The following is a 14,108-nucleotide window of genomic DNA, read 5'->3' on the forward strand; positions in this document are numbered from 1 at the left end:
GGGTTTCCTCTCTATAGAGGTTCCTGGTTGTGCCTAAAGTCTCCAATGTTCGATCTGAAGTTACCAGTTAACATTTTTTTGTTTTTTGTTTTGGTCAGGGGACATGAGCTTCTTCCCAGTTATAAATGAACTGCCATTTTGGTAATTTCTATTTGTGTTGAATTCTTACAGCTGTCCACACAAGGAGATGCAAGTCAGGTGATTGGGCCTCTTACAGAAGGGCAGAGAAGAAATGTGGCAGTAGTGAATTCACTGTATAAGTTACACCAATCAGTAACAAAGGTAACCTTTATTTTATTTTAATTAAGTTCTTTTAATTTCAACTTCTTTCTGTTTGCCTCAAATAGACAACGAATTATTATTTAATTTTTTGCAAAAGAAAGCAATGAAAACGTGGTGAGTGTGAAATAAGCTGTGGAATGAGCTCTTTTTAAACAGTTATTGACTCTGGCCTTTATCATTTGTGTGACTTTTTGTTTATATACTTGGTTTAAAGCATAAGAACTCTAGATCATCAGGCTTGGTTGGTATAATCAAGTTTATTGAGCAAATGATTTAAGGGTAAATCATACTATTTCATACCTATTAAAAAGCATAATTTGATATCATGTGGGTGGTAGTAAATTATAGCAAAGCTAATGACAGAATGAGAACTCTTAATCCCTCCAACATGTTGGAAAGGTTCTATCTTTGCCCCAAAATAGGGGGAAGGAGCTGCCTAAACAGTGCATTTTTATGGTATAATAACTGATGGCTACTTGAAAATAGAAGATGGATTTTTTTTTTTTTTTGCTGTTGTGTTGCTGATGTAATTTTTAATGATGAACTTTAATTTGTTGGTGACCATATATTATTTCTAAGATGAACTGTATTTATAATCACCAGGAAAGCTGCACTTTCAACCCAATCTTTGACTTTTGAGTAGCTTGTGTTTATTCTCTATAAACCATTTCCAAAATATTTAGCAAGTAGAGAAATAATTAGAGGACCTGAAGAAGGCTAAAGATTAGATGACATTCTTGAAAACATGACCTTTAATTTGAGCTTTAATATGCTAAATTGTATTTTAGAATAATTATCAGTGACTGTTCAGTTACTTAGAATTTTAACAAGTCCTTTTATCAATTAGGAGTTTACAAAAAAGTGTATGTCACACATTAAGCAGAATATATTTTAAAGGTTTATTAACAAACCTTAGAAGAGTAAGTAAAAAACAAAAGTAAATAAAAAATATAAATGACGTATTTTCCATTCCCTTTATTATTACTCTAATTAGACTGCAATCAATGAAAGAATGTTATTTATTTAGGCTGATGTAAATGCCTTCCTTGATACTTTCAGAATGTTCATAATATTTGTATTGATTTCTAAAAAGAAATTGTTTGATATTTGTATTTTATTTTTATTTTTTTAATGCTTATTTATTTTTGAGAGGAAGAAAGACAGAGTGTGAGCAGGGGCAGGGGAGGGGCAGAGAGAGAGGGAGACACACAGAACTCGATGGGCTCCAGGCTCCGTGCTATCAGCACAGAGCCAGACACGGGGCTTGAACTCACGAACTGTGAGATCATGACCTGAGCTGAAGTAGGACGCTTAACCAACTGAGCCACCCAGGCGCCCCTGACATTTGTATTTGAAAGACTTGTTGAAAATTATAGTTAGCCTGGAGAAAAGTGATTTTTTTAAAGAAGTATGTAAATACGGCTTTAGACTGACCTTTTCAAGTTACAGTATTATAACTAAAGCCTGTCTAAAGTGAATAAAGGAAAGCCAACTCTTAACATTCTTAATCTTTTGATTATTTGAAGTATACAGTACGTTTGCTTTATACAGGAAAGTATTGTTCAGTCTGCCTTAACTAGTAAATACTAAGAAGTTTTTAAAACATGTAGGAGATATAATGTGAAGTTATGATACTGTTTTATGTGTCTGTAGAAACAGCTTTATTATGTTAATGATCAAAATTAATATTTATAAAAATAAATGACTTAAGCACAACTATAACTGGATCAAAACCTTGTTCTAGGTGGTTTCCAGTCAGAGCTCGTTCCCACCAGCAGCCGAACAAACTATAATCTCAGCCCTAAAGGTAAAAGAATTTAATCTTTGACTCTACAGATCACAGTGGGTTTTAGGATTTGTTTGGATGAGTGGGAGATTGTCACATTTTAAAAATAATTCAGAATCCTCTACCAAAAGTAGCTGCTGATAATTATCCTAAAGAGAAGGCATACATGTGTGTTTATATTTTCTAGATCTTAAAAATAGACCCTGTTGGTGTCAACAGATTGTGTTCTACTTATGATAATTTTATCATAAGCAAGAGAAGCAAGAGTCTTCAAGTACTCACTATATCTCAGGGCAGTACAGCCTAGTATTATCCCAGTAAAGCAGAGTCCCTACTAGGGTGATTTTGTCCTCTAGGGAACATTTAACCATGTTTAGAGACATTTTTGATTGTCATGACTGGGAGTGGAGTGCTCTTGGCATCTAGTGCCAGGGATGCTGTTCAACATCTTGCAGTGCATAAGAGAGCCCTGACAACAAGGAATTACTGGGCCCAAAATGTCAATAGTGCCAAGGTTGAGAGACTCTAATGTGTATGTGAAAGGTATGAAATCAGGGTAAATTCCCATTTTTAACATACTAACATAAATATACCCAGGAAGTTTAATAAAAAATAATGATCGTACAAGATTCAGAGCCATATGTAGCTGACACTAGGTAACTCTTTAAACAAGGAAATCATTCATTTTTATGGTAGTAATAGATACCCTGTATTTAGTACCTGCTCCTTGCCAGTCGCATGCAATATATTGAAATATGATCGCAACTGTTCAAGTTATATATTATTGTCCCTATTTTATACAACTTGGAATAGCTTGCTCAAAGTCCTAATGCTGGTAAATCCAGACCTCACTGACCCAGAGAGTTGTGTTTGCTTGCCAGCATCATTCATTTGTTTACTAAATATGTTTTTGGTATTTACTAAGTAACACTGTGTAGCAAAGACTCAGGAGCCAAACTACTAGTATATGAATCCTATCTCAGCTATTTAACTAGCTGTATGACCTCAGACAAGTTAATAAGTTTACTCTTGCCTTAGTTTCTGCATCTGTAAGGTGTACAATATAACTGCACAAAGGTAATAGATGTCAACTGTCAGGTTAGATTTAGGTTGCTTAGATAGAGATAAAAGAGAGACAGAGACAGAGACAGGCACTACCCGTGAATTCCAAGGACAAATACTTTTATTTAGGGAGTAAGAAGCTACAAAGAAACAACACTGTTGAACAACAGTTCAACAGCAAACTTCAGTTTGCTGAGGAAGAGATTTAGAGGATGTTGTCACAAATCCTAAGGGAGAAGGTAATTTCTGAGGTCAAAATGCTGTCCACAGGTGACATGGATGGGGATTTTACAGGCCCCAAAACTTGAGGACACTAAATTCATATATGAGGGTAGGAGAAGACAGTCTTTTCCCCCAGCACAGTGAAAGCACACTTGGATGTTTCTCTGTATTCTTCCTGTTCCCCCAATGTGCCCATCTCATTATGATGAAGTATTATTAGAGCCACCATCCTAAAATAATTGTTTTTATTAAGAGTTGTCCAAAAAGGGGCACCTGGATGGGTCAGTCAGTTAAGCTTCTGATTTCGGCTCAGGTCATGATCTCACAGTTTGTGAGTTTGAGTCCCACATTGGGTTCTATGCTAACAGTGCAGAGTCTACTTGGGATTCTCTCTCTCTCCCACTCTCTGTCTCTGCCCCTCCCCCACTCTCTCTCACACACACACTCAAAATAAATAAAACTTAAAAAAATGTAAAAAAAAAAAAAAAAAAAAAGAGTTGTCCAAGAAAAGAATTGTCCAAGTTACTGATGGTCATAAAAATACCATAAAATCAAACCAATAGGAAAACCCAAAAGGTCTTAACATTCTTGCTTCCAGGCAGGGAATTCACAGTCTCCTTTTCTGTGGTTCCACATTTTTTCTTTGTCTTCTAGAAGTAGCTATCAAACATATTTTGATTGCTACACAAGATAGGAAATCAATTTTAATTTGTGACCCCATACACAATATGTAAGCATTTATAAATATGTACATACCTATATAATTACATGTATGTAAGATATACATCTATATTTCTGTAATTGAAACAAAAGTTTCACAGAACAATATTTTCCTTATTTTGGGTGATACATGCTTTTGTTTTCTATGCTCCTCTATTACTTTTTTTTTAATGTTTATTTATTTATTTTGAGAGAGAGAAAGCACAAGTAGGGGAGGGAATGGCGAGAGAGAGAGAGAGAGAGAGAGAGAGGGAGGGAGGGAGGGAGGGAGGGAGGGAGAGAGACAATCCCAAGCAGGCTCCACGCTCAGTGTGGAGCCTGATGCAGGGCTTGATCTCACAACCCGAGCTGATATCAAGAGTTAGACACTTAACCAGCTGAGCCACCCAGGCATCCCTCATCTATTACTTTTTAAAACATCCTGATAGTGATTTTTTGACTCCTAATGATCACAACTCAAGGTTAGAGAAAGTTCACTCTGTAGGTTAAGACAGAGTGCCTACACTTTGCCTGATCATAAAAGTCTCCCGACAGATTCAAACTAGAAATTCTTCAGATTGTAATTCAGTGTCGGATGTACTCTGAATCTGCATTTTTAACATATAACAAAGGTAATTCCTGTTGTTAGTCACTGTAGGCTGAGAGTTGAGGCCAGTGCAGGCAAGATTGCCTTGACCTCCGGCTACAGCCCTTGCTCTGAGGCTTGCTCACCAGAGCCAACAGCTCACGTAGCTGGGCAGTTTGGTGACGACTCACCAGTGTGGTCCTTGAGAATTGGGTAAGAAGACTGGCAGGTGGTTCAAGTGGCCCTGCCAATTAAAGACTTAATTGCATATGTTAACAGAACTCAATGAAACCATTTTGATGTTGCTTTTTAAATTAAATCATAAAAACTGTTATGACATATTAAGTAAAAAACAAAACCCTCTCACTTAAGGAAAAAAAAAAAAGAGAACCTTGAATTTCCTAAAATTGTAGGAGATTTAGTACAAATTTACTTTGAGTTAGGGGTAGAATGGTAGGAGGTATAAATAATTGTATCCCAAGAACCAAAAGCCTATATGTTTTTATTATTTTATAGAGAAAATACTAAATATATGTTTCACTTGCTAAAATTACACAGAAGGGTACATAACAGTTTTTTCTTCTCTACCTTGTTGAGATTTTATCTGAAATTAAATGTTATTTTAGGCTTGAGGTTTAACATAATTATCTACTTTGTCATGGATGGCATAATTAAAATTAATGAGAGTCATTTTATTATACTCACCTCAGCTGTTAAGTATTTAAATACCTTGGCTCAATAATTCTGATTCATTTATTACTGGGATTGTTTCATATAGATAGTGATTGTATTGCTAAATTTAAACATGGTAGTTTTTCATTTCTCCCTTATTGTGTGGGTTTATGTTCTGTATGAGAGAATAATCCAGAGTGCTGAGGCTTCTATATTTTTGTAATCTTAGCTATTTTAGGTAAATCTTTGAAAAATGTATGACACATTTCCCTGCTTTGTAAAGAATTTGTGAGATATAATCTATTCTCCTTTCTCCATTTCCTCTGATAGTCGTTAATCCTCTACTGTTCCTGTTTTGTATTTCCCATAAGTGGGAAGCCTCATCTAGCCAGAATGAACATTTTCTTTGTAAACCATCATATTGTATACAGGTAGTTGCCTGTTTTCCATGCCTTGTTTCACTGGCTAGGTACTCTGGTACAGGGTTGACTACAACTGGTGAGAGTGGACCTTGGTGAGCATTTTCCTGACTTGGGGGAAAGCACTCCATCTGTATTCTAGTGTTTTAAGTATGGTGTTAGATGGCCTTTATCAGGTTAAGCAAGTTCCTTTCTATTCCTAGTTTACTGAAACTTTTAAAAAATATAAATGGCATTTCATCAAATAGTTTTTTCTCTCTTGAAATAATCATATTGTTTTACACCTTTATTCTGTTAATAAAACACAGAAGTTGATTTTCAAATGTCAAACCCACCTTAGTTATGATGTATTACCCTTTTTATATATTCCTGAATTTGATATGCTTAATTTTTGTTAACAATGTTTGCATCTATAATCATAAGAGATATTGGTATATAGTTTTCTTGTAATTCTTTGTCTGATTTTGGTATCAAAACTGGCCTCATTAATTAGGTTTGGAACTATTTCCTCCTGTTCTGTCATCTGAAAGAATTTGTGTTATTTTCTTCTCACATGCTTAATAGAATTCACCAGTGAAGCCATCTGGGCCTGTAGTTTTCTTTGTAGGAAGTTTAGAACTACACATTTGATTTGTTTAGTAGGGAAAAGGCTATTTGAGTTAACCGTTTCTTCTTGAATGAGCTTTGATACTTTGTGACTTTCAAGGTATTTGTCTATTCATCTAAGTTACCTGATTTGTCAGAATAATGCTGTACATGATATTCTCTTACTGTCCTTTTAATGTCTTTGGAGCCTCTAGTGATAGCCTTTTTTAAAATTTTTTTTTATTAATATTTGTGTTCTCTCTTCTTCTTCATCAGTTTAGCTATGGGTTTGTCAGTTTTATTGATCTTTTCAGGGAGCCAACTGTTGACTTTCTTGATTTTCTCTCTTTCATTGATTTCTGCTTTTGCCTTTTTTATTTACTTCCACTTGGGATTTTCTTTGCCTTTTTTTAAAAAATATGCCTTATACCATTGATTTTTAGACCTTTTCCCTTCCCAAATAAACTTAACAAGTTGTAAATTTCCCTCTAAGGAACTTTGGTTTTGACGTGTTGTGCTTTTATCCTCATTAAGTTTGAAATATTTTCAGATTTCCTTTGCAGTTTCTTCTTTGATTCATGAGTTATTTAAAAGTGGGTTTTTTTTTAATTCCAATTATTTGTGATTTTCCTAGATATCTTATTTTTTCATACAATTCTGTTATCATCAGAAACCATACTCTGTATGATTCCAGTTCTTTAAAGGTTTGAGTCTTGTTTTATGGCCTAGCATGTGTTGTGGTCTGTCTTGGTAAATGGACCATGTGGTTTGACAAAAAGGTCTACTCTGCAGTTGTTGACTATATTGTTCTATAAATATCACTTAAGTCAAGGTAGTGGGAATATATTTAGTGATGTGTTCAGATATTCTGTATCTCTACTGATATTTTATATAATGGTTCTATCAACTGCTGAAAGACAGAAGTTAGTTTTCTACTATGATTGTGGACCTTTTAATTCTGTCAATTCTTGACACCTCAATTTTGAAGCTATTTACTACTTCTGCTGAAGCTGTGTCTCATCCATATTTACAATTGTTATGCCTTCCTGATGAACTGATGTTTTCGTCATTGTGAAATAGCCCTCTTTAGCTTTGTTAATACTTACTGTCATGCAGTTTTATGTGATATTAATTTGGCTACTCCAACCTTTTTGTGCTTAATGTTTACATGGTATATCTTCTGTCCACTTATTTTCAATTCTGTGTGTCTTTATTTTTAAAGTACATCTCCTATAAACAGTATATAGTTGTCTTTTTGTCTGTTCTGGTAATCTCTGTCTTTTAATGGGAGTGTGTAGTCCATTAACATTATATAATCATTAACAAGTTTTTATTTTGATATATCTAGTTTTGTTTTTTATCCCATTTGTTTGGCTTTTTTTGCTTTTTTCTTTTCCTTCTATTGTTTTTTCTTTTGGATTCTTTGAAAAATTTTTTGAATTCCATTTTATTTAATTTATTAGATTCTTATATATACCTCTTCATGCGATTTTTTTTTTTTTTTTAGTGGTTCTTCTGGGGATTACCCTATAAATCCTTAAGTTTTCATAGTCTTCATAGAGGTAATTTTGCACCATGTCATGTAAAATATAGAAACCTCTTATTTATGGAAGTACATTTACATCTACATGCATGTAGTACAATTTGTTTTTAGTTTACAATATCCATTTTTGTGGGGTGCCTGGATGACTCTATTGGTTAAGCGTCCAACTCTTGATTTTGGCTCAGGTCATGATCTCAGGTCATGGGATTGAGCCCCACATCGGGCTCCATGCTGAGCATGGAGCCTGCTTGAGACTGTCTGTCTCCCTCTCTCTCTGCCCCTCTGCTGCTTGCATTTTCTCTCTCTCTCAAAATAAATAAATAAACATTTTTAAAAAATAAATAATAAAATATCCATTTGGTTCTTTTTTTACACATTCAGTCACTCTGCTGAGGTTTCCTAATATTTATTGTGAGCATTTCTTTCTTTACCTCACCGAGGCTCCTGCCTAATAATTGTAGAATCTGGATCATCTCAGGGATGGCAGCTGTGAATTATCTTTTACCTTGAAAATTGATAACATTTTCTAGCTTTTTGTATATGTAGTGATTTTTTAATATATCCTGGATATTGTGAATGTTGTGTAGACTCAGTATTTTTTTTACGTTGCTCCTGAGTGTTGATGTTACTTTAGCGATTAATCAGCTTGACTGGGCTCTAACTGTACACTGTCGTACCTGCAGCTGGCCATGCCTTAGACCTCAGTCCAGTGAAGCCTTGTTGGCAGCCATTTTTTGTTTGCTTTGCACAGGCACGATTGATGAGTCAGCTGAAGACTAGTGCTGAGTTTAAATATAGAATTAGCCATTCTTCTCTGGCTCTCTCCCATCTGAGGTTCCTCTCTCACTTTCTAATTGCCCTGGTTGAACCAGGGCCCCTTTCCATTGCTCTTTTGGCCTAAAAGACTGCAGGATTTGTTTTCTTTTTTTTTTTTACTTTCAGAGTTTTAGCCACCCAGCCTTGCCACTATCATGACGATAGACACTCTTTGAGCCAAGTCACAGAAAATGGAAAACTCACTCTCCTCTGATTGCTTGCTCTAGATTTCCACACCCTTCTAAAAATGCCTGCTTTTTTCCTATCTCTACGACTCTACAGTAGGTTTTTTGTTGGTTTGTTTTCCATAATTGTTTGTAGGAGGATCTGTAGTTAGACACTTCACTCTCTCATACCAGAGTCTTCTTTCTTGAACTCTTGTTCAGTAATTTCTACCATACTCTAAAATCTCTTCTTACTTCTCTGCCCTGAGTGGGCAAAGCGTAACCAAAAGCTCAGTGGAGTCACCTGTGTGTAGGAAATCCCAGCTCTTCTGCTTGCTCACTTAAGGACAGTCTCCTTCACTTCACTTTAGTTTCCCCATCTATAAATTACTTTAGATTCATCACCTATGAGTTAGAGATTTTAATATTCTTGAAGGAATAATTGAATTTAAAGTAGAACTATAATATGTGAGGCATATACCATAGTTCTCAGCACATAATATATACTAAATAAATAATCTTACCCCTTTTAGTCCTTCAAGGACTCCTCTTCTTCTGAAAGACCTCAAAATGGCATTTAGCCTTACTCTACAAACCATCCTCTGGTATCTCATTGACTCTTTTGGCTTCATCTTCCCTCTTAGAAGCCAAAGACTACCAAATCTAGTCAAATGTGTCAAGAACTACAAATGTAAATATTTCAGTTCTTTCTGGATAGCCCATGTGAATTTCCTATAAGTCCTTCAAACTCATGTCCAAATCTGAACTCATCATTTCTTCTCTCCATCCCCAAATCAACCTGCTGCTTCTGCACTCACACATTCAGTTAATACTATCACCAAATCATTAATCACAGTATCGCCAGCCTGTCTCCTCGTATCTATTCCTGTTGCCTCTGATTTTGTTTGGACACTCACCATTTTGCATCGAGACTACTACTGCCTTTAGTCTTATTTACCCAGTCTGCCATCCAATGTGATTTTTCCCACATTCAGATCTTTAAACCACATTTTCTCATTGCTTAAAACCCATCATTGGTTTCCCATTCCCTTCAGGGCAAATTCCCAACTCCTTAGCAGCCTACAGAGTATATCTGCTGAGTCTATTTCCACACGGGCAGGCACCTCACACCCTGTCTGTATTGAACGCTGTGTAGTTGAGTGCATCATCTTTCCCAGGCAACCATACCTTTAATGTGTACTCTCTCAGCCCACCTCTGAAATTTGGTGTAGGCAGTACCTTCTGTCTTTCAGATCATGTCAGCTTAAGTGAGGTTTCTCCCATGATCCCATAGCACCCTATAGAGCATTACTATGGCTAGAAATTATCTGCTGTCACTAGATTGTGAACTCCTTGAGGGCAAGCTGTATGCTCTTGCTCAGGCATTTGCTCTGTCTCTCCTTGCCTCCCTGTCTCTCTCAATCCCCATGTACTGTATGTTTACTTTTACCAGAGATTAAGGGCTAGAGATGATATTTAGGAATTTAATGGATACGGGTGCTGTTTAACCTTTTCTGATTTATTTCTATTGTTTGTATGAGCCAAAGCCATCCGTCTTCATTGTGTGTAGTCACCAGTGAGGCATACATAATATACTTACATTTTAGATTTTAAGTGTGTACTGAGGCCCAGTTAATATTTTCACACTAAAAACCCATAACTAAGGCCAAGGGTCTTCCATAATGTAACCAGTGATTATACCTCAGTGTAGAACAGTTTTCAATGTGAGCATTATTGACATTTTACACCAGGTAGTTCTTTGTTGTGGGAGATTGTCCTGTGCAGTGGAGGCTGTTGAGGAGTGTCTCTGTCTTCCACCCACTAGATGCCAGTGGCAAACACCTTGCCTGGCCCAGTTGTGACAACAGAAATAAGAAGTAACACGCCCAGGCCAGAGGCTCAAGTACAGGATGTTTGTGAGAAGTAAGGATAAAGATTGGGAAGGGAGATGATACCCAGTACCAAAAGCACTCCTGCCAAACAGGAACCTACTCCCAGAAAGGCCTAACTGTCCTGCCCTACAAGAAATACCACATATTTATTATGCTCACTCTGCTGGAGAGCATGCCATGCTGTTCTGGTTGTGTCTGCACTGACAAGAGTCCCTCTGGGTCTTGCCTCACTCTTTTCAGAAACTTGGCACAGTGTGTTTGTTTGATCTTTATAAGGGCCACTCCTCCGGGCTCATGTGACCATGAAACTTCTTGAACATTTGAGAGGAGTTGGGGAGTTGAAATGTTCGGTGCCATGTTCCACATATTTTCAGCTTTAAAGATCATTCACAACAGCAGTTGGGAGAGGAACAGACTTCTGTTGAGTTATTGCAGTTAAACTGTATATAGTCGGAATTCGATATAAAACCTTTGAGTCAAAGTGCTTCTCCCATCTCAGATTTCTGTGTGTTGGTCTTTAATTTTGCCTGTCCTTCCTTTTTCTTTTTAGACGATCCATGTTCTTATGGGAAGTGCTGTGCACCCCTTACTGACTTCCGTGGGAGATGCTATAGAGGCCATAATCATCACCATGCATCAGGAAGATTTTTCTGGGTAAGCACTTCCAACCACAATTTCAGTAACCTTTGCTACATTTGTCTTTCATTGACCCACCTCCACCCTTCTTCCCGAAGTCTCTTTCCACACAGGGCTTGTTCCTCTCATGGCGGGCGTGGCCTCCAACCTCACACTGTTTTATCCATTGTGAGTGCCATTAGCTGATTAAAATTTTTCAATTCTTGTTTGCATCATTGCTCTCCTGCCTTTGAAAACATAGAATCATTAACATCTATGGGACTCAGCATGATTCAGGACTTCTGGCAGTTGGTACATCTTCTCTTTCCAAGTTCATCTTTATCCTTACTTCTCGCAAGCACCCTGTACTTGAACTGTGGCATAGGCATGTTATTTCTTGTATAAAATGTCCCTCCTCTGCCACTACGCTGGTCTGAGTCCTGCTCTGGCTTTGAAGGCACGCTGCATCTGAGCTCCCTGCAAGAATGATTTTCCTTTCTCAGAGTTTTGTGGCAATTCAATCTGGTCATGTCACACCTGGCCATCAACGCTTGGGTAGTATTCCACAGCTGTTTCACAAGAGTACTTCTTATCTATGTCATAGTTGTCTTGAGAATAAGAATCATAGGTCCTAACCCAGTGTTTACTGAAATCGTTTTAAGGAGAGTAAAATGGCCAGGACGTTATTTATAGAGAGTTTGGAATAGTTATTTGCACATGCTTAGAGTGATTTTTTAACGTTTATTCATTTTTCGAGAGACAGCAAGAGCGTGAGTGGGGGAGGGGCGGAGAGAGAAGGAGGCACAGAATCCGAAGCAGCTCCAGGCTCTGAACTGACACCACAGAGCCCGACACGGAGCTCGAACTCACAAACTGTGAGATCATGACCTGAGCCGAAGTGGGACGTTTAGCCGACTGAGCCACCCAGGTGCCCCGTGATTTTTTTTTTTAAACTTAACCGCTCTAGACCTAAATATTCAAATATTAATATGTAGATATGTGTTTTATATTCCTAGTTCATAGTTACTATTTTTTAATTTTCCTATTTCTATTTATATTCATGTTGTTTAAATATCTACTTTATTAAATGTTCAGCCACTAGTCTAGCTGTTTATAGAAAATTGTATGAGTTCTACACTGTCCTTTAATTTTTCAAATCACCTCTTTCATTTGCAGAGTATTTTTTAAAAATTTTTTAAATGTTTATTAATTTTTGAGAGAGACAGAGAGTGAGTGGGGGAGGGGCAGAGAGAGAAAGAGAGGGAGGGAGGGAGACACAGAATTGAAAGCAGGCTCCAGGCTCTAAGCTGTCAGCACACAGCCTGATGCGGGGCTCGAACTCACGAACCATGGGATCATGACCTCTGAGCTGAAGTCAGACGCTGAAGTGACCAAGCCACCCAGGTGCCCCTACACAGTATCTTTTGAAGGGTGAAAGGTCAATCTCTGTTTTTAATAATGACATGAAGCACAGAAGGGTGAAGTGGATTATAGGCAAAAGACTATAATATTTGGAGATAGCACAAAACTGTTGATTTAGCAGTATTTGGAAAGAAATGAATTTTGTTCAAAGGTGATCTGAAATGTTCCAGTTAGACTGATTATCAATGCCTCTGAAAAGGAAACAAAAATGAAGGCTCATTCTGTAAGAGCAATCAGCTAATACTTCAGCAGCTGTGTTGGCGAGCCACAGCTAGTGCCTGTAGGTAACGGATTAGACATTAAAAGCTGGCTCTCCCAATAGCTACATCCTTACTAGTTTGCTTAAATGCTAGGGAGCCAGATTACCACTGATAGGTTGCCATGAGTACAAAACATTATTTTAATGTGTATGACACTGTCCTTAATTTGTTTTCTCAAATGGCTTTTGATGGTTCCATTTCAGCCCTCTCTCTATATATGGCAGACGTTTGAGAGTCCACTGATAGTCGTTTTCCACATGTGTCCTTGTAGGAGTGTGGAACACTGTTTCATGGTGCGTTTAAAATTGTTGCACCATGACAGTAATTTTCTCACTTTCTAGAACTTTGTTATTAGTAATTCTGTCATGTCATTCCATATATGAAATGTTTGGCTTATATGAAACATAAGGTAAGGTTAGATTAAATTGTTCAAGAAGGAGAATTCACTTTTATTGTAGGGCCAGCCCCCAGGAGTCACAGTTGGAAAAATAATAGTGACCATCTGCCCTTTGAAGCCCTCTATACCTATTTTAGGTACAAGGAATAAAGCAGGTTAACCTTGTCAGCCAGCCTTATGTGGAGTGTGGTAGGTTACAGAATCCCTCTGCTATTTAAAAAGTAATGCTCAACCTGGTTTCCTGGTATTTGAAATGTATTTAATAGGACCAGTGTCTTTCTTTCCAAATTAGATAAAGCTTGAAACATAAATGTCTGATTGACATAGTACATTGACTGAAATTCTTTTATTTAGTGTAAAATGGCTCCTGTCCAGTTATAGCTTTGCATGGGGAAGGAAGGCAGTAAAAGTAGGAAGACTCTAGATCCTGAAGCGATGGATGTGCACCTCTGACGGGCGCAGAGCACACACACACACCAAAAGTCTTGGTGACATGAGGATGAACGTCTGCCATTTCTCAGGCGTGCATTCGGTCTACCCTCGACTCGTGTATGCAGCTCTCACTGTGAAGGCCCTTCAACTTCTGCACAACGTACTCTTGCACTCTATCAGTTGAAAATCTCTTACCAAAAGCTTTGGGGTAATTGGGAAAACTGAGCTTTAGCGATGGCCAACCCAGTTTTGCA

The 14,108-nt window shown here is 37.3% G+C and overlaps 1 protein-coding gene across 2 annotated transcripts in view; it reads left to right on the forward strand.

Annotated features, from left to right (window-relative positions):
• Positions 1-14,108, forward strand: part of COG5 (component of oligomeric golgi complex 5) — a 320,495-nt gene that overhangs the window by 271,436 nt on the left and 34,951 nt on the right. For both annotated transcript variants that reach the window (XM_045494456.1, XM_045494455.1), the window contains exons 15-17: positions 172-282; positions 2,027-2,089; positions 11,279-11,382. In XM_045494456.1, the coding sequence (XP_045350412.1) occupies positions 172-282; positions 2,027-2,089; positions 11,279-11,382 (278 nt within the window). The remainder of the gene's footprint in view (positions 1-171; positions 283-2,026; positions 2,090-11,278; positions 11,383-14,108) is intronic.

The sequence above is a fragment of the Leopardus geoffroyi genome, chromosome A2 (genome assembly GCF_018350155.1).
Source record: "Leopardus geoffroyi isolate Oge1 chromosome A2, O.geoffroyi_Oge1_pat1.0, whole genome shotgun sequence".
NCBI classification, from domain to species: domain Eukaryota; kingdom Metazoa; phylum Chordata; class Mammalia; order Carnivora; family Felidae; genus Leopardus; species Leopardus geoffroyi.